The sequence below is a fragment of the Podarcis erhardii genome (genome assembly GCF_964252035.2).
Source record: "Podarcis erhardii genome assembly, chromosome: 10".
NCBI classification, from domain to species: Eukaryota; Metazoa; Chordata; class Lepidosauria; order Squamata; family Lacertidae; genus Podarcis; species Podarcis erhardii.
The window spans coordinates 23,201,654-23,222,721 of NC_138500.1; the positions used below are offsets into that span (position 1 = coordinate 23,201,654).

The following is a 21,068-nucleotide window of genomic DNA, read 5'->3' on the forward strand; positions in this document are numbered from 1 at the left end:
AGGCAGTCATCTGAGGACACAAGGATCAGGCAAGGGCTACTAACCAGAGTCAGAAGCAAGATGAGGAAGAAAATACAGTGTGTCAGTGGGGAAGACCACATTTGTTTTGTTCTAAATTGTAAGACTGAAGGACCATACATAGGCGCCAATCCTATGTACAATGTACAATGATAACTTGGGTTACATATGCTTCAGGTTACATACACTTCAGGTTACAGACTCCGCTAACCCAGAAATAGTACCTCGGGTTAAGAACTTTGCTTCAGGATGAGAACAGAAATCGCACGGTGGTGGCGCAGCAGCAGCAGCAGCGGGAGGCCCCATTAGCTAAAGTGGTGCTTCAGGTTAAGAACAGTTTCAGGTTAAGAATGGACCTCCGGAACGAATTAAGTATGTAACCAGAGGTACTACTGTACACACAGCAAGCGGTAAGGCCCACTGAATTTAGTGGAATTCTCTTCCGAGTAAACGTGCACAGGACCAGGCTCTTTCAAAACAACAACACTGCCTCACAAAAGGTGAAATCCAAAAAAAGCGGGAAACTATAGCAGCGGAAATGCAAACCCCAAAGCAATTTCCTCCTGGCCTAGACTGGAACAAACTTGAGTACTTCATCTCAACGTAAGGGGTGTGCCCTGAAAAAGGACTGGGAAAAGAGACTTACAGATCTTCATAAAGAAACAAAGCAAACCTTGTCTGTAAACATTGGTACTAAAGACTGTGTGCTGAACCTCCACTTTAGCTGCACCCTTATTTAGGACAAATCCCCAGTTCACTCATGCCAGAGCCCAGGATTGCTCAAAAGGGAACCATTTGTAAATGGCAGCCAAAGACATTTGCTCTGTCACATATTCCAGATGAAGGGAAGGGTGAGGGTGCATGTATGGCATCAAGGCATTCAAACTTAGTGTATCTGCAGCAGCTGCACTGGCAGCCGACCAGGTGCCCAGTGCTATTTTTAATTACCATAAAATGGAGCAGATTGCAGCTGGCCTCGCTGAATAGCGAGGCTTGGCTTATGAGATGGAGAGCTCCTTGCAGCTGGGACTTGTCACGCTGCAAAGAGAGGACAGGTCTCAGAGGCAGCATCATGCTGTCAGTCACCATCTAAAATGTCAGGCCGCACACTGTTAGGCACCATCCTTTTTCTTCCCTGAGCCCAAACAATACTGGGAGTGCAAGAGCCACCATTTCACCAAATAAGAAGCTAGTTCAAATGTACATAGGAAATGGGGTCCGCTGCTATCCACAGCTGCGGCCTCATCACATTGTCTCTTTTCTTCAGAGCCATGGATTGAACATACTGGTGTCCATGAGACTCCAGATTCCCCTTCCTCTTCTTCTGCATTCTGAGTTGGGGATGGGAACATGATCTGCACCTTTAAAAACAAAAAGCAAAAACTGGGTCTTTAGGAAATTCGGGGGTCAGTGTTTGTGATGGCTACACTGCCCAGAATTGATGCTTTTGAATTATGGTGCTGGAGGAGACTCTTGAGAGTCCCATGGACTGCAAGAAGATCAAACCTATCCATTCTGAAGGAACTCAGCCCTGAGTGCTCACTAGAAGGACAGATCCTGAAGCTGAGGCTCCAATACTTTGGTCACCTCATGAGAAGAGAAGACTCCCTGGGAAAGATCCTGATGGTGGGAAAGATGGAGGGCACAAGGAGAAGGGGACGACAGAGGACGAGATGGTTGGACAGTGTCCTTGAAGTTACCAGCATGAGTTTGACCAAACTGCGGGAGGCAGTGGAAGACAGGAGTGCCTGGTGTGCTCTGGTCCATGGGGTCACAAAGAGTTGGACATGACTAAATGACTAAACAACAACAACAACACACTGCCCAGGTCAAGGCACTATATGCACTTCTTAAAGGCATGAGACTCAATTGGTAGAGCATAAGGCTTTTAATCTCAGGGTTGTGAGTTTGAGCCCCATGTTGGGTGAAAGATTCCTGCATTGTTGGACTGGATGATCCTCGTGGTCCCTTCCAACTCTATGATTCTATGAAGGCCCACCTGCAGAAGATAGTAGCATGGTGGGCAGACAATTCGCCTTGCTGGGGCTAGCAAGTGAAGGTGGCAGGCAAGGGATGGCCAGGTCATCAAGTGCATCACATGACACCAAAAGATGCTGTCTCTTTAACCTTACCCTTCACACCTAAACCATACAGGTGGGTGCCTCTAGAAAACTCGTGTTGACAGTGTTGTTTGGCCCACAAACAGTGCCAACTCGTTTTATGTAACTTATCAACAAGCAGATTTCAAGACTGAACCAGGTCTCTGGTGCATTTTCAGTTTCCTGAAGTTTTCAGCATTAAATGCAGCAAAGCATATAAGCTTTTCTTTACTATTAATGTTCATGTTTAATTGCATTCATTCAATGGCTGCGGGAACCTTGTGCCCTGCCCACAACATTTACTTGTTAGTCACAGTTCAGGAAGTTTGTGCAGAAGAATATTGACTCAAAAGCAAAGTGAAACCTACCTGACATGTTCCCTGGGTGTGTTGAGTGTTGCAGTCCTAACTGTGCCTCCTTATTCATATAACTCTGTGGCCCCTGAGGTTATCAATTGCCTCTTATTCAGAAGTATAGGCAAGTTATACTGGAGTGTCATTATCCCAGAAAGTACCATGAATGATTTGCAAGGTTTGCATTTCTGCAGATCCCCATTTAACCTTCCATCCAAACAGTCACTTCGCGAACGTTTTCAAGTGATGTGTGTCTGGATCTGTGCCCACAGTGGAAACCTGAAATCAGAGTCTGCGACAGATATTAAATATAACTGTCCTGCGGATGACTCTCGCCTCCACAGAAACATCTGCAAAACTCTGCCGATACGTTAACCGGCGCATCGTGGGAGAACGATATGCAAGATGTAGGAGGCCATTCAGAGCAAGTGTTAATAAATAACTTTTTTAAAACCGCGTGCAAAAAAGCATGCGGGTGTTTTTAATGGAAGGATGGCTGCAGCACGCCTATAACGCTGCTACCTTCCCTGCCCATTAATGCACGTGCACGTCCATCCACACGTGCGTATAAACAGGCACGCATACCGCGCACATTTAATTATTCCCCGCCTGGCCTTTGCCACAGCCCCGTGGCTGTTCAAGGTTAAGGCTCTGCTGCTGCCGCCGCTGTCACGGCTCCAGCCCCGCCCCGGACTCGAAGAAACAAAGTCAAGCGCTTCGGGCCAACTTCGGCCATTTCCGTGAGGTTCTGTCTTCCGCTGCTCTCCTTCGGTTGCATAAGAGTGAGCGAGCGTGACGCGCGGCCGACGAGCGTTCGAGCAGGGAGGGAGGGGGAGAAGAAACAAAAAAAACAAAACCACCTCCACAGTGTCCTCGCGGCACCTTCCTTCCCCAAGCACGTGACGGTGCCGGGAGGGCGGGGGAGAGTGAAAAGGGGCGGGGCCAACGTGTGCCTGTGACCTCACCCGCCCGCTGTTCTAGAGCCCCGCCTACAAAAAAGAGGGGAGGGGGAGAAAGAGAGAGATGTGTGCGTGAGGGGAAGAGGAGAAGGATGTGTGGCGGCACGTGCTTCTCTCTCTCTCATTGTCAATTCAGAGCGAGACCGGGAGGCGGGGCGAGCGGGCTTCCGGGCGAGGGAGAACTTTTATCCCTTTTGTGAGCGCGCGCGCGCACTTGACGCGCCGTGAGAGTTCCATGCCTTCTTGTTTCCTGCCGACGGTTCCGCTCTCTCCACACACACATCCCGCCCCTCCTGCCGCCTCCGCCCGCCCTTCACTTCCTCCTCTTTAGGGCGCATGCTCGGCGATGTACCTTACGTGACTGTCCCTCTCCGCCGCGCGCCCTTGCCGTTTGTCCGCACTCGAGGGAGGGAGGGGTGTCGGCCGCGCGCCCAATGTGGGAGCCTAACGCACGCGCACGCGCGCTCCTTCCCCCTCTCCCTCTAGATACGGGAGCCTAGCACGCGCGCTGTTGTTATTGGTGCTGCCGACTGACTGGCTGGCTGCTGGCTGGCTGGGCTGGCGGCGGCGGCGGCTGTTGGTTGGGGCTGGCGGGGTGGGGGGAGGAGGAGGAGGAGAGCAGGGCGGCTCAGTCAGTCCAGTCAGCCAGCCAGCCAGCCAGCCGGGCGAGAGAGAGAGTGAGCGAGAGAGCGAGTTCTTTAAAGATGGCCGGGGCGGCGGCGGCGGCGGCTACGGCAACAACGGCAGCAACAACAACAACAACGGCGGCGGCGACCCCCGTGTACTGCGTGTGCCGGGAGCCTTACGATGTGAGCCGCTTCATGATCGAGTGCGACATATGCAAGGACTGGTTCCATGGCAGGTAAAACACGCGAGGGGGCAGCGAGGAGGAGGGGGCCCGGGTCTCCTCCCGGGTCTCCTCACGGGAAAACAACAACAAAACAGTGAAGTGTGTGTGAGGGGGAGTCCAATATTCCAGGGGGGGGGTAGACCCTGACTGAGGGCCGTGAGGGAAGGGGGCGGCCGGGGGGCGAAGCAAACAGAAGGACAATGAGGCGGGGAGAGAGAGAGAGAGAGAGAGAGAGGCGGCGTGTGCGCGCCGCGATGCGTGTCTGCGGGAGAGCTGTGTGAACGGGGCTTTTCGGCGTACCAGGAAGCGGCGTCGGGCAGCCGCCGGCGCCCCTCGGTTCCCTTCTCTCTCTCTCTCTCTCTCCCCACCCCCTTCTCCAAACCGTGTTATATAAGGGACTCCTTGGCCGAGCTTGAGGGGCTCTTCCGAGGAGTTTGGCGGGACGAGAGGTGCCCGGAAAGTTGAGTTGCTTTTATGATTATTCGCATTGTTCGAAGCGCGTCGCGGCTGAGGTGCCTTTTTGTGCGTGTGCGTGTGCGTGTGCGTGCGTGTTTTTATGCGTGTTCATCTCGCCGTCCCGTCCGCTTCCTGGGCTCGTGCTTCCCCCGGCCAGAGAGTTGCGTGCGCCTCGCGGACGCTTTTCTGACGTTGCGCTCGCGTGAGTGTCCGGGTTGGGGTTTTCCCCCTTCCTTCTTTTTCCCTTTGCACAGGGAGGTTGGGTCAGTTATGTTGGGAAAGTGCGAGCTCCGAGGAGGAGGCCACGCCGGCGCCGCGGCACTAGCTGCAGCCTCCCCTCGGCTGCGAAGGGAGGAGGTGGGGTGGCTGGGTGGATATCCATGGGCATTTAAACAAAGGAGCAAGTTTCGGGGCTGCCGCGGCGGCGCGAGTGGCTCTCTTTCGGCCGCCCTTTGATCTCCCAGCTGGCCGGAGGCTGGATGGCGGCCGAAGTTCGGAGGAAGGGGCATCGATCTGGGAGAATATTTGTCCGAGCTTCCCCTGCTGCTGCTGCTGCTGCCGCGGCTGCGGAGGGGAAGTGCGCTTTGATTGACAACAGGACATTTAAATACCCCCCATTTAACAAAAACAGAGTCACGATGGAGCTGGCGAGACAGCCTCATCTCCCTCTGCTGGCTTCCGAAGGGAAGCTAATTTAAAGGGACATGGTTCATGCTTCAGATCGTGCCCGGATCAGAGAGACATATACTCCCTCTCTGGTTTGTTTGGGTTTTTTTAAATCTCTCTTGTTTTTAAAGGAGACAGATAACACAGAGAGAAGGTCTGTAACTGTCCTCGAGGGTCGAGCCGCACGCGCGGTGATTATTGCGAATGCATTGTTCACATTTAGAAGCTAGGCTGGCTCGCCGTCTACAAAGTGCACCTGCCTGCCATTGCAGGTGCACATGTGGTTCTGTATTCGTCTCTGAATAGATTCCGTGTGTTCCGTGACAGTGGGGCTATTATAGATTTAAGTGTTTTACGGAGGAGCCTGACAATATCCTGGTGCATTGCTGCAAATGTAAGCATCAGTGTTTTAATTCAGAAAACTGCAAAACCAAAAAAGGAAATAAGCTTCTATTGTTGCTAAATTTCTGTGAGTATGGTGAACAAAACATTTATTTTTTCTGAATTACTTCCAAATTCCTAAGCCTACAGCAGTGAAATAGTTATGTAATCAGTCTTTTGGTTCTGTTAAAGAGAACATTGCTGGAATAGTCTGTAGAAGTCCTATTAAACAGTAGGAGAATTTGAACTGATATTTGAAGTTGTGACTTTAAAAAAACCCTTTGAAATTTGTTACAAAATATTGATCCATGGTTTTAAAAGTTAGGTGAGCTTAAAGTGGCAGAAAGGCAGGGGAATGGGTTGGGCAATAGCAAACTAATGCATTAGGACAGAAAAAATGGGTTTGATAAGGTGGATGTAGAAGTGTATTATATAGTAGCATTCTAATTTTTTATTTATAAGTGTGGAACCAGCTAAAAGTTATTCCTAAGAAAATGCTTTCTTGTGGAAAAGAGGGAAAACAAAGATCTAGTCTCTAATGTTTATCTAGGTAAGTCCCATTGAACTCTGTGACTTACTTCTGAGTAGGTATTCATAGGATTGTGCTGTTAAATAATTTTGCTTCTGCACATGGCTTGGCTCCTGAAATCCAAATTACTTGGCAACTGAACTATAAACAGATTTGCTATTGCTCCCTTCAAAAAGCGCCCGGCAGTAGCCCACAAGGAAGATAATAAACAAAACATCACAATTTTGCTAAATTTAGACTGTCATAGATACATTATTGCTGGCTGTTTGATCCTTTTCCTGATAATTTATCTTAATTTTTAAAATAGCCCCCTGAATTGTCGCTTTTGCAGTACAATACTTTAAAGGTTACTCTGAAGTAAGTCCAGTTGGGGCTTATTTACAAGAGTGTTCAGCATTGTGACCTGTTTCTGGCCTCAAGATCTGTCTCCTAATTTACAGTTCAGAAAATGTTAGTCTATGTGTAGTTGAATTATATGCTCAGTTGCTATTTTCTTATAAAAAGTAAAGGTAAAGGTACCCCTACCCGTACGGCCCAGTCTTGACAGACTCTAGGGTTGTGCGCTCATCTCACTCTAGAGGCCGGGAGCCAGCGCTGTCCGCAGACACTTCCGGGTCACGTGGCCAGCGTGACGAAGCTGCTCTGGTGAACCGGCACCAGACCAGCACATGGAACGCCGTTTACCTTCCTGCTATAAAGCGGTACCTATTTATCTACTTGCACTTTGACGTGCTTTTGAACTGCTAGGTGGGCAGGAGCTGGGACCGAACAACGGGAGCTTACCCCGCCGCGGGGATTCGAACCGCCGACCATGCGATCGGCAAGTCCTAGGCGCTGAGGTTTTACCCACAGCGCCACCCGCATCCCTTTTTTCTAATTTGAAAGGAGCAGAAGTATTTCATTTTGCTTTGGATTTTAGTGTTCAAATGTTTTGTACTTGAGAGAGCTGGACACCTCAGCTTGTTCGCTTATGTTGTTGGATCAGTGAATATGTTTTTAAAGCATTGGCTCTAGTGGTTCTTACAAGATCCTGGACTGTTTTGAATCTTTTGTATGAGTTGTCCACTTTCATGGACCCTTTGTTTTCTGTCTTTTATAATGCAATACATCCAATAGAGATTAGAAGGCACATTACAATCCTTAGCCTTTCTTAGGAGCTTCCTGTGAGTGGAATTTTAAATTCTTCTTGAAATTCATATGTACTGTATTCTTTAGAATACCACTTTGCATGTATGGAATTTACATTAGGTTTGGTGCTTTCACATGATTTCTTTTAAAATCTGAGGTTTGATTTCTACTTGTAGCCATGCCCTATAGCAGGGACGGTTAACTCCTGAGACTGCAATCTACTCACAGAATAAACTGACAGGTTGGGGGTTCAGGTCGAAGCTGTTGAGTGAGCTTTTTTAGGGAGGAAAGTGCTGTTTTTTAGGGGTTCAGGTCAAAGTTGTTGACTTTGGGGGGGAGGAATGTCCCTTTTTTAGGGGTTCAGGGCAAAGTTGTTGAGCTATTTTAGGGAGAAAGTGGGAAAGTCGCTCACCATAAGATTGCTAAGGAAACAGTCAACATCACTATTATAACTCAGTCTGTCATTCTGGAGATCGTGCAACAATGGAGGGTGGGCCGAGGGGCCAGGGCCAGATTTTACCACCACTAAGGAAAGGGAGCCAAAAACCTCCTGGGGATATGCCAGTAGATAGCGATCAACCTGTTGGACATCCCTGCCCTATAGAATTTTAGCTGCTTGCACAAACCAGATGAATTGTCACTGAGTGACTTGTCTTATAGTTAGTTCTTTAAAGAGTTAACTGTAGTCATCTCCAGTTCCTGAATCTAAATCTGTTTTTAAACTTTAACACATTAATTATCTCTTTGAATGCCACGTTAAGGACAGTACCTTTTATATAACTTGGCTATACAGTGGTACCTCGGGTTAAGTACTTAATTCGTTCCGGAGGTCCGTTCTTAACCTGAAACTGTTCTTAACCTGAAGCACCACTTTAGCTAATGGGGCCTCCTGCTGCCGCCGTGCCCCCAGAGCACGATTTCTGTTCTCATCCTGAAGCAAAGTTCTTAACCTGAAGCACTATTTCTGGGTTAGCAGAGTCTGTAACCTGAAGCGTATGTAACCTGAGGTACCCCTGTAATACTTTTGCCCCATACAATACTTTTTTTACAAGCCAGAGGAGAATTAGACTTGTTTTAAATGTGACACTGGTAAATAACAATAACTTAAATATGCACCATTCTATATACCAGCTGGTGTATAGAACATGGGTGGCGCTGTGGGTTAAACCACAAAGCCTAGGACATGCTGATCAGAAGGTCAGCGGTTCGAATCCCAGCGACAGGGTGAGCTCCCGTTGCTCAGTCCCTGCTGCTGCCAACCTAGCAGTTTGAAAGCACGTCAAAGTCCAAGTAGATAAATAGGTACCGCTCCGGCGGGAAGGTAAATGGTGTTTCCATGTGCTGCTCTGGTTCGCCAGAAGCGGCTTAGTCATGCTAGCCACATGACTAGCATGTGCGCCGGCTCCCTCAGCTAATAAAGCGAGATGAGCGCCGCAACCCCAGAGTCAGTCACGACTGGACCTAATGGTCGGGGTCCCTTTACCTTTACCTTAATAGCTAGAACCTGTGGCTCAAGTGGACACCATAGCAGCATGCTAAAGGGAATGCTGTGGTCATAGTCTATCTTTATTTCAGTAAGGTTTCTGACAAAGTCTGACAGTATTCTTGCAGAGAAGCTGGTAAAATTTGGGCTGGATCAGGTAACTGCTTAAGTGACCAAACACATAAAGTGCTCACTGGTGGTTCCTCATCATCCTGGAGAAAAAGGACAAGTGTGGTTCCACAGGGTTCTGTCATGGGCCCTTTGTTCAACATTTTTATAAACGACTTGGATGCAGGAATTGAGGGGATGCTCATAAAATTTGCAGATGGCACCAAGTTGGGAGGAGTACCTAATGCTGCAGAAGACAGAATTAGGATCAAGATGACCATAACAGATTGGAGAACTGGGCCCAAACTTACAAAATGAATTTCAGTAGGGACAAATAAAAGGTCTTCACTTAAGCAGGAATAACCAGCTGCACAAATATTAGGTGTGGGATCACTTGGCTTGCCAGTAGTTTGTAGGGATCTGACCAGGATTTAATGAGGATGAGCAGGGGTTAAATCCTGCTGCTTTGGCCAGCAAGGGAAGTGGCACATGTGGCTAAACTGAGCAGGATTTAACTACCGCATGAGCCAATATTGCTTAGTTTGGCTGCTGGGAACAGGCACACAGGTCAGTGCAGAATTAAACCCCAACCTTCCCATTGGCCAACAACTGACATCATCAGCCCAACAGTTTGATATAAGCTGATTGATCAGTGGGCATGTTTTTGGACTTTATAGGCCAGACTGGACCCTCTGAAGGGCCACTATAAAACAGCAGGTTTTCTCTCTCTCTAATGGTCTGGTCACTGTCTTCTCAATACTGTGACAGTTTTTAGTTTTTTCCCTTTAAATAATTTTGAAATTTTTCATTTGTGTCAGAACACTGATAAAATCATGTAGCAGTTACTAGTTTTGTTACTGGCAAGAAAAGAGAAATATGTTTCTTTCATTCTTTAGTGTGGTCACATTGGTTATTCCCTACCCTGTACTGGCTAAGAGGAAGCACTGGTAAAAATGACAGGCAGAATTACTTGATTAATGAAAAGGCTCTGGCTGACTCTGGTCTGCAGGGCTTGTTTGTAGATTGGTGGCTGTGAGGCTAATTTATGCAGTCTTGCTATTTGGACCCAATTTTGCATGCCAGCTCTTTGGGAACATGTGTCTGTGTATATCCATTCACATCTGCACATGTGTACAATCAACTGCTGCTCCATGTATATCTAACTGCTCATGCGGTAGTAGAAAAATACATGTGTCTACACTGAGGACACTGAGCAGTTTTTCTGTCTCTCCTGGGTTCATATTTTCCAGTTGTGCAGTAGGCCAATAGCATAACATTCTGGCTAACCCTAGTGCTTGAAACAGATACTTGTATTTACCTGCTTGTCTGGTAGGTCAGGTAAGTGACAAGGAATTCCATACTGATGAATGAGTGGCCCAGCAGAAAAGGAATGACTCTCTCAACCTTTCTCCACCAATCAACTTGGTTTTCATTCTGGCCATTGAGGAAGGGAAACACATTCATTCTCTGCTGGCCTGCTTGGTAAAAAGAATTTTTAAAAAAACTAGTCACTATTAGTAGTCCTCGGTTCTATGCTGTCATGGAAAATAGGGTTCCACTCCTCTGTAATGAATGTGGAAATACAGGCTACTAGCCTCTTAGCAGACTAGTAAAAAAAGTAGGCTAGTAATTCTTGTAGGCCTATTTACAAGGCAATCATGTCAGTTTGTGACAGTTTTATGTAAAAAGTTTCCAAGGAATAAAATAATTAAATGCAGTTTCATTAGCAAAGGGTTATGTTGGTTAAGGATTAAGCCTTATCAGTTTTGCAACTACATCATTTGCATATTACTCTGAAGTAAGTTTCACTAAGTATGAAGGTGTTTACTTCCAAGTAAGTGTGGTTAGTATTGCAGCCTTAGAAGCTAATTTTGAACAGTGTGGATATCCTAGGCCAGATTCACAGAGATAGAAGTGTAATGACAGTTCCATTTCTAATTATGTACAATAGCATTGTGTTGATTGTCATGTTGTTGATTGTTGTCCAGTACATCCACATCAGTACTGGAAACAATTTTTAAATGTCAAGAGAAGGTAGCAAATACTCTGAATTTTTAATAAACACTGGTTCTCTTTCTGGCATATTAAAACCAAGTTTATTTATGTTCTGTAAATAAATAGGACTGAATCCAGAATAAAGGGTACCAATGCAGTTTCAGTTTAAATGTGCAAGTGCAGTAGAGCAAGTAATGCATAGAATTTTAAAAGATTACCTGGAAATAAGTTACAGTCTTGTTGTCTTGGATAATAGTTCTGTACTTGCATATTTACATTTCACATTTGCCTTTAACTGATGTGAGTTTCAGTTCTGTATCTTGCCAAGTGGGGGGAAAATACTTGCCTTGTGTTTGTTAAGCAACATGAAGTGGCTGTTACATAATTACAACTCTGGATAGTTGAATTGGTAGGGGGAGCTATGTATATTATTGAAACTTGCTATGTTATTAAAACATGAGAGCAGTGTTTCTGTGGCAGTAAAGCAGGATTATCGATAAGGTACTCTAATTTCCAACCTTCCCATCATTTTAACGGTATTTAATGTATTGTTTAAAATATGCTTATGGAGTATTATATTTGAGAAATTCAGCTTTGGTTTTTGATTGCAGAAAATATTTGATAGTACTAATGCAAAATAAAAAATTATAGCCTAAATGTTCAGCATGATACAGTGAGGGGGGAAAGTATTTGATCCCCTGCTAAATTTGCCCATTTGCCCTCTGACAAAGAAATGACCAGTCCATAATTTTAATGGTAGGTTTATTATAGCTGTGAGAGACAGAATAACAACAGAGAAACCCAGAAGACAAAAGTCAGAGATTGATGTGCATTATAATGAGTGAAATAACTATCAACCAGCCAGATGTCAGGCTACCTGGTATCTGTATGTAACGAGCTGAGATTAGAAGCACCTGCTGTAAGGAGAGGTCTTACCTGTAATCCCAGCTCATTACAGTACCTGTACAAAAGACACCTGTCAACAGAAGCAATCAATCCAGTGGATTCCAAAGTAGCCACCATGACCAAGACCAAAGAGCTGTCAAAGGATGTCAGGGACAAGATTGTAGACCTGCACGAGGCTGGACCTGGACTACAAGACTATTGCCAAGGATCTTGACAGTGACCCAAAACACACTGCCAAGGCAACAAAGGAGTGGCTCAAGAAGAAGCACATTAAGGTCTTGGAGTGGCCTAGCCAGTCTCCAGATCTTAATCCCATCGAAAATCTGTGGAGGGAGCTGAAGGTTCGAGTAGCTACACATCAGTCTCAAAATTTTACTGACCTGGAGAGGATCTGCAAAGAGGAGTGGGACAAAATACCTCCTGAGATATGTGCAAACCTGGTGGCCACCTGCCAGAAACATCTGACCTCTGTAATTGCCCACAAGGGTTTGCCACCAAGTACTAAGTCATCTTTTGCAAAGGAATCAAATACTTATTTCACTCATTATAATGCACATCAATCTCTGACTTTTGTATTCTGGGTTTCTGGAGGTTTTCCTGTTGTTGTTCTGTCTCTCACAGCTATAATAAACCTACCATTAAAATTATGGACTGGTCATTTCTTCATCAGAGGGCAAACGGGCAGATTTAGCAGGGGATCAAATACTTTCCCCCTTCTCTGTAGTATCTTGTAAAAGTGCTTTGTGGAGAGTGTTACAGAAATATATCATTGGTATAAATAAATCCCTGTGTAGCACTGATTTGTTTAGTATAGTGCTTGTTTCAAAAATGAATTAGTTCTGCTCAAATTCATCTTGTCCAAAAAGGAGATAGTTCGGTTAAAGTTTACACTTTTACAAACTGTCTTTTAAATACCTAGCCATGCACCTGCATACCATGATTTTGGCACTATATGAAGAAGCCTCTGGTTTTCTCTTCCTTCTGCATTGTCATTCCCCCATGGCCTCCATGTTTTGTGGCAAAACATAGGTTCCCCTTCCATTCAAATCAGCAAGCCATGCTTTGGAGCAGGAAGTTGAGGAGAAAAATGCAGTATGCATGGGAGGAAGGGAGCCCAACTGTGGCTCATTCTGTGATGATTTATTTAGTGCAGGGGTCGGCAAGGTTTACCTCGCCTGGGCCGGTTCACTCCAGCGGAGATCCCTCTGTGGGCTGGATCACACACGTGTATGAGCGCACCTGCCTGTGATTTCTGGCGTCGGCTCGTGGGCCAGTTAAACGACCCCCGTGGGCCGCTTGTGGCCCATGGGCCTTAGGTTGCAGACCCCTGGTTTAGCACCAAACCATGATTTGGTATTACATTTTGATGAAACCAGAATGTGGAGGCAAGAGATGCAGATCTTCAAATGCACGGCCATGGCCCAGTGCAGCATCCTTGGCTCACATTCGCTGTATGTAGGAGATATATATTCCCAAATATAAGCACAACTACTGCTGCAAAATAAAATTCCTTAGTGTAGCCTGCAGCATCTCATGTAACTCTTGAAAGTGTGCCTTCATTTCTTGGCAAAACTAGAGCAGCTACATCACTCTTTTGACAGTTTAGTACTGTCCAGGCTGATTCTTGAGGTTGTTAGTGTGACATCGTACAGGTGACCGCCATTGGTGTTGCATGATGTAGTTACATTACAGTGAAATGTCAGCAGGACTGAATCCTTGGTGGCATGGTGTGACTGTGTGGCATTTTTCAACCCGTCCCTTCTATATTCACATATAGCACATTTTTTATTTACATGGTCTTGTGGCAGTCATTCTTTTATTGAATTATTTTTCTTGAATTAATATTGGATCATGATATGGAAGTGTTGCAATCCTTTTTTGAGCATTTGTGGTCAACATAGCCTGGCAGAAATCTGTTGTCTAAATCTGGCAGCGTATTGTGCAGTTTAGATAAAATCTTATTTGGGGTATGTGTGACTAGCATGAAAATTGTTTCCAATTACCAAGTTAAGCAGACCCACATGTATACTCAACTACTTTAGAAACTTTAATGTGCTGAATGCAAAACTATGGAAAATGTAGTTAAGCATTTTTATATGAAATTGTTTTAATTGTTAGATCAGTTTAAGATTTTCCAGGAAATGATTAATAAATGGAATGAAAATAAATAACGGTAGTGAAAACTATGGTTTAATTAGTAAAGTGTGTTGTAGTTGCAGATAAACTGCGCATGTGTGCGTGTTGATGGCAGTCATAGGAAATGTAGATGTGACAAAGGACATTGATCTCTTGCTCCCACCATTTCCTATAATAAGCCCAAACAGTCATGTATCTCAGGTATCTCCTGCCATGTATTTAAAGCCCCAGGATGCCTACCTGGAAAATGAGACATACCTGAGCTACAGGCCACTCCCTCCAAGGATTGGGGAGAGAGCTTTTAAAAACTGGGCTGTCGTTGCAGCTTTGTCCCTCCCACCATGGGGGGTGGGGGCAGGCCAGATCTTCCTATGTACTGCTCAGAGAAGTTGGCCACAAGCTCTGCTAACTTGTAACTAGACGGACAGCATTAGTAAGTAGAATAGAAGTAATCAGAATTTGGAATCATCGGGCTACTTTTGCTTTGATTATTTTTATCAGATTTTAAAGAAGTTTAACAATCCAACTAGTGGAGTCTTTGTGGGTTTTCCAGTCTCAGGATTCAGGAATCATCATATGCCTTTGGGTTTCATGATACTATTGGGTTTTATGGTACTATTGGAGATCTAAGACCAAAGAGTTGGTAAAGTTAGGAATCTGCTCTATTCTCAGGGAGGAGCTGAGGACTGGAGCACTGGCTTTATGTTCTGTATAAATTGCTAGGAATTGGCTGGAGGTGCCAGGGTCTAGGATCCCCAAGTCTCATTGTTAATTGCACACACCTTGTTTTCTCTTTCTCTGGGGCTGTAAGTTACCTTCAAAAGTGGGTAGTGCCAGAAACTACTGGATAGGAAAGCACTGCAGAGCTGTCAGATGGGCAGTATATAAGTAATAAATTATTATTGTTATTATTGTACAGCAGTGGGGCCAGTAGGGGGACTGAAAAGGCCTCCCTTATCTACAGTATTTACTGTGAACCCAATTTTGTGGCACAAAGTCTGTTTAAGAGGCAGACATTGCTGGAATTTGCAGTATTAGGACTTGCTCTTGAGTTCGAGGCTTATCAGTTATTTTACAGTTACTGCTTTATTGCCATGGCCTACAGGCCTCCGTTGAGAACTAGCTCTGTTTTAGACCAAATGTAGTTTCCAGAGCACCTCAAGGTGGGTGACTACATGAAGGACTCAACTTGAAAGAGACCACTAGAATCCAGAAACCAGCACCCCCCCTACAATAATCAGTTTAACAGATTTTATTTTTGCTCTACATAGAAAACATAGATGTAATGGAAATCGTTTTAATGGTGTCCTGTGTAGTTCCTTGTTGGTTTTCTAATTTGCAGAGACTGCAAGCTAGGAAATTACAATACACAATGTAGACTTCACAGAGTTGGCTGGTATCACTGATTATGTTAAAGTGTCTTCATTTATAATTTCTAATATTTTCTGACTACTTATATTATTGCCCTTATTGTTACTTAAAATGCTTCATATTAGTCCTCTAATTTATGCAGCAGTAATGAAATGCATTACATATAAAACATGTCTTACAATCTTATGATGTGTATATATTGTTGACCAGCATTTAGATCATATTTCAATCAAAATTTTGAAAATAGTTTTTAATATAGAAAACTAGTATGAATAATTACCAATTGTTATGTAGGTTAAATCTGTTCATATTTTTAAATGTGAGCATCTGTTGAAAAATTGAGGAAAATGCTGTCCTAGTTTTTCCCCTCCCCAATTTTAACTTTTAAAATAAATCTTAAGTAAAAAGTATACCTTGTGATATACTTGGGCTGTGTTCATGAGATTAGTCAGCATTAGACATTTAGAATACTTTTAGCTGCCCCCTATCAGAACTTTTGATGAAATGAATGAATGAGAAGTTTTATTTGTTTTATTTGATAAACAACAAATTCCAGAATGATAACCGAGTGAGGGTTTTTGTTTTGTTTTTTGCAGCAAAAACAAGTTATTGTAATATTTTAAAGACTAAAATAGATTTATTGGTGTAATTCTCATGACCATTTGGCCCCATTGCTACTTTTTATTTTATTTTATTTTGCACTACTACACATGTGTGAAACGAAGGAGTGAATGCTTCATGCATCAGAAGTGAGGCTAGTTCTCTAAAGCTCATGCCCCCGGTTTTTTTTTTTTTACTTTTTTTTACTTTTTAACGTGCCACAGTGCTCTTTTGGTTCTCTTTGATAAACTAACATTTATATATACCAAGGATCCATTTGAGAGAGCTTTTACACACTTGTAGCTGGAATATTATAGTAACTTCTAGCTTAGAACTCTGTGAAAATACTGATGTACAAATAGAAAATTAGATTGCATCAAAACTTTTTGCATAGTAGTTTAATATATTTAATTAAATTGAAATACAATTTATCATACTAATATATTTTAGGCACTTCTTGATTTAATCTGAATGCCTTGATGCTTACATTTCAAGAGGTTAAAATTTATTGTATTTGTCCTGGCTTTTAAAGTTTTTTATTTTATTTTAAATCAGTCAGGCTGAGAAAAATCTCTTTATCATAGGCTGTATGCCTACAAATGCAGTGAACCTCTGAAACTACAACCTGACTTGAAGGCAAGCTCTGTTACCTGGTATGTTGCATGGTTGCGGTAACTGTTCCATGCTTACTGCTCCTTGCATTGTCCTTATGGTCAAAGTAGATGTTTTGTATCAATGTTAGCACAGCTTGTGCATCTCCCCACCAGGGGACATTAAACAGTGAGGTGAAACTGGAAACATGAGGCATAAGTCAGGATAAATTGAAACTAACTCATTTGAGTACATTAATATCAGTTATAACTGCTGGCATCAAAATATGCCAAATGAATGTTTCATTATTTAGAAAATTTGTGTCTTCAGGTCTGCCTCATACTGGTACCAGTGGTTCTAAATAGATAGTGATAGTTTTCCAGGTCATGAATGCTTTGAATGGAATTAATATTTAATCTCCATTAGTCTGGCGTTAAGTAAAGTAGGCCTTTAAATTGGTGATTCTTGCGGAAAATGTTGAGTTCATTCTTGTTCAGCAGGGTATAATGCTGATGTTGCCACTAAAGCAAAAAGCTTCTACATGAAATCACTTCTACATTATTTTTAAAAGGCAACTAGAGTAAGAAAGTGTTATGAATTTTTAATACATTGTGGTATAAAATCTATTTATTTTCATCTAAAGCTGTTGGGTGACATACTGCAAGTAGGTTGCTAAGCTCACTTCATATACTTCATTCTTTTTACATGTTTTATTCACTTTTAAGGCTGTGTAGAAAAGAGGGGAAGGGAAAGGATGTCATTCTGTGAACAAAAAATATATATCAAAGATTGGGACTGCTCCTGGCCTAAATTAACAACACTTAATTTATATATAGAACTGTATTCTTCAGTTTATTAATGAATGTATATGTATTTCTGGTGAAGCACCTTGCTCTCTTCACCACTGTCAGGGGCTTAACCCTCTTTCCTCATGGAATCTGAACTTCGAAAGCAGGGGCAGCGAACCTGTGGTCCTCCCGATTATGCTGAAGTACAGCTTCCATCATCCCTGCCCTCTGGTAATGCTGGCTTTGGTTGATGGGAGTTGGAGTGAAATAATGCACAGGTTTCCCACCCCTCCTCTAAAAGGCAGTAAAAAATATGCTGGTAGTTGGGTTAGAGAGAGGGTTGTATAAGGGAAGAAGGTGTAAAAAAGCAGTATGGTGAAAGGAAAGTGAACATATGTTGCTGGTTTTTGTTACTACAGTGGAACCTCGGATGTTGAATGTCTCTGTTGACGTAGGTTTTGGCTTTCAAATGCTGAAAACCCAGAAGTAACTGCTTCGGTTTTCAAACGATTTTCGGAAGCCGAATGTGCCTCACGGCTTCCTTTTTGAGTTTCCCTATTGTATTGAGGCTTCCACTTTCAGCTTTCAAATATTTAGGAAGCCGAACGGTCTTCTGGAATGGATTATGTTAAAAAACCCGAGGTTCCATTGTATATACCATACCTTTGACAGAGACAGAAAGTAAGTGTTTTATAAGTGTTTTATAAGTGTTGCTAACTATATTTCATTCTTTCTGCCCTTGTGAAATGATCACATCAACCCATTTGTGGTGGTTTGCAGCAGAAAGTAGAAAGGATGTAACTCCTGCAGTAGTGAGTTTCCAGGCGAAAGGTAGTAAGAGCACTTCTGTGCTTTTATTGGGAAGTAGATTTAGTAATTTCCATACACCACCTCCTAAGCTGAAAAGAACTTGGAATCCTCTCCAAGTGTAATGATTCCTTCCTTTCATTGCCACCAACTGATTAGTCAATTGGTGTTCTGTTGTTGCCAAGCCAGGAAGAAGGCACTTTACCATTTCCTTTTCTTCAGGCACAAGGCCTGTTTGTGGCAGCCGCCTGTGCTATTTGGTACAGGGTGGAGGGTTTCTATCTTGCACTAGCCGTCCACTTTGAGAAGAGTATACTTTATCTAAAGGAGGATAAACTGGGGAGGGTGGGCAGAGAGAAGTACTAATGTGCTTAATTAATTTGGTTAAGATAATATTGCCAATTAGCATAAGGAAACTATCCAATAGTGTGTGATATGTCTTCAGTTAATTGGAGGTATCCAGTCACACTTTTTCCTTCTTAGTTACAGCAGAAGTCTGAAGCTTTTTTATCTCTCTCTCTCTCTCTCTCTCTCTCTCTCTCTTTCCGTCTGTTTTAAAACTTGGCTTAATGTACTCTTGCTTTGACCTCTAGTAATACTTACTGTCAACATAAAAACATAAAGAGCTAAGGAAGAAAGAAAGGCAATGTTTGTTTGCAGTTTTACAATCTAATGGAAAAACAGCTTGCTATGGAATACAATATACCTGTTTAATGGTGGTGTTCAGATTTGTTGAATAACGGGCTGCATTTTCTGCAATATTATCAAATAAAACTTTGCCAAATGATTGTTATCTAGTCCTTATGATAATTCACCTACCTCTCAATTTATGCCCTTACACTTTGATAAGTGAAAGATTTACGAGTTCTCTACAGTTTACTGACTATATAATTAAATTCTAGGCATACAGGTCACTTGCAATTTGCATCTGGTTCGCCAGAAGTGGCTTAGTCATGCTGGCCACATGACCCAAAAGCTGTCTGCGAACAGCCCAGCTGGTGATGAGAAGAACTTGTAACTTGTCCTAAGGTTATATATGTAACTTCTGATAATTTTCCTTAAAAGGTGCACTCGCAACTTAAGAGTTCCTGAAGATTTTTTTTTCTTCTTCTTTTAGTTGTGTCAGAGTAGAAGAGCACCATGCTGTTGACATTGATCTGTACCACTGTCCCAATTGTGCAGTTCTTCATGGACCCTCCTTGAGTAAGTAATGATTTAAGCAGTGATGCATGTTGTTGTTGTTGTTGTTTTAAAAAAATAATTTAAACCTCACCTTTCAGTTCTTAAAATGGCCCTTTTGGGGGCTTGCATGTATGAAAAACACAGATATAAAAGCAAAGCCATTAATTACACATGGCAGAAAGAAGCTTAGAATAGGCCAAATACCTGGTGAAATAAAGAGAGTGCCCAAAAACCGTAAGAGGAGGACAACTGAGGAGAGAGTTCCCTAAGGAGGAAGTTCCACATCTTTAGGTGCCATGGCCAAAAAGATTATTCCCCATGTCCCATGTAACCATACTTCTGAAGCTCAACAGGGCATGGAACTATGTGTAAGATAACGTGCAGTTTTGTGTGGGTGGGGATGGTGCTGCAGAAATCCTAGTAGCAAATCATTTAGGTCTTTTATATGTAACTACTGTATATAAGCAAACCAAAAGCCAGTGCAGATTAAACAAAACTGGAGTAATATCATCGCACCTTGGATCTCAAATGCCTTGCAACTCGAACATTTTGGCTCCCAAACACAGCAAACCCAGAAGTGAGTGTTCCGGTTTGCGAACATTCTTTGGAACTCGAACGTCTGACATTGCTTTTGCGGCTTCCAATTGAGTTCAGGAAGCTCCTGCAGCCAACCGGAAGCTGCGCCTTGGTTGTTGAACATTTTTGGAAGTCATTTTTGGACTTCCAGAACGGATTCTATTCGACAACCAAGGTACAACTGTATGCTAAAAAAAGTAAAATAATTTTCAGCCATTCTCATTGCATTTCCACTGCTGGAAAAGCTTAAAGGCTTGGGGATCCCACAGCAGACTTTGATAGCAACAGGCTTCGAGAAAGCTAGGACTACAATTCGCCAGCGTATCCTGGACGTAGAATTACAATGCCACATGAGCGAAATGATCAAACATCCGGCAACAAGGGACTATGGAAGAGGTTTCTCTCCAGCTAACTATCTGTCAGGTCTTCAGGTACCCAAATACAGACGGTCTTTTACCCTCGCCAGATTTAACGTTCTTCCTTCTGCCTTACTTCAGGGCAGATTTGAGGGTAAACCTTACACAGTACGGGTCTGTCCTTGTGGTTCGTTGGAAGTTGAAACTGCCTCACATGTACTATTACGTTGTCGTCTTTATGAGGATATACGTTTGACTTTTATTACACCTGTTTTGCAAAAGTCCAGGAAAAAATTGGAATACCATAGTTTAAAACTACTTGAATCCCAAGACTACATTAAATGTAGCTAAATTCTGTGTGTCTGCAATCAACCGCAGGAAGCAAGTGGTATCCCATAATGTTCAAACCCCTAAATGTTAATTACTGGGGACACGCTAACAATTAATTTTAATTTTTATATTTAGAGCCTTGTTATATTCATATTGTCCCTTGTATTTCTTATATTTTTATGATCTGTGATATTGTGTGTGTGATGCTGGTCTGTGACCGTATTAATAAATTCATTCATTCATTTTGTATTGGGAGCAATATGAGTGCTTTTCAAGGGTATTGTAGAATGCATTGCAGTCCAGATATAACAAAGGGAGGTGTGACAGTGGCCATATTTGCTTTACTGAGAAAAGACTGCTGGCATAGCAGCCTGACCTGTGCAAATAAACTGCATTATAT

At 43.3% G+C, this 21,068-nt stretch overlaps 1 protein-coding gene across 3 annotated transcripts in view; it reads left to right on the forward strand.

Moving 5' to 3' along the window:
* Positions 1-4,022: 4,022 nt before the first annotated feature.
* Positions 4,023-21,068, forward strand: part of KDM7A (lysine demethylase 7A) — a 49,890-nt gene continuing 32,844 nt past the window's right edge. For 2 of the 3 annotated variants that reach the window (XM_081878430.1, XM_081878428.1), the window contains exons 1-2: positions 4,026-4,291; positions 19,342-19,427. In XM_081878430.1, coding sequence (XP_081734556.1) covers positions 4,134-4,291; positions 19,342-19,427 — 244 coding nt within the window. In that variant the 5' untranslated portion in view covers positions 4,026-4,133. Of the gene's footprint in view, positions 4,292-19,341; positions 19,428-21,068 lie in introns of all 3 variants that reach the window. The other variant, XM_081878429.1, reaches the window with a different exon arrangement.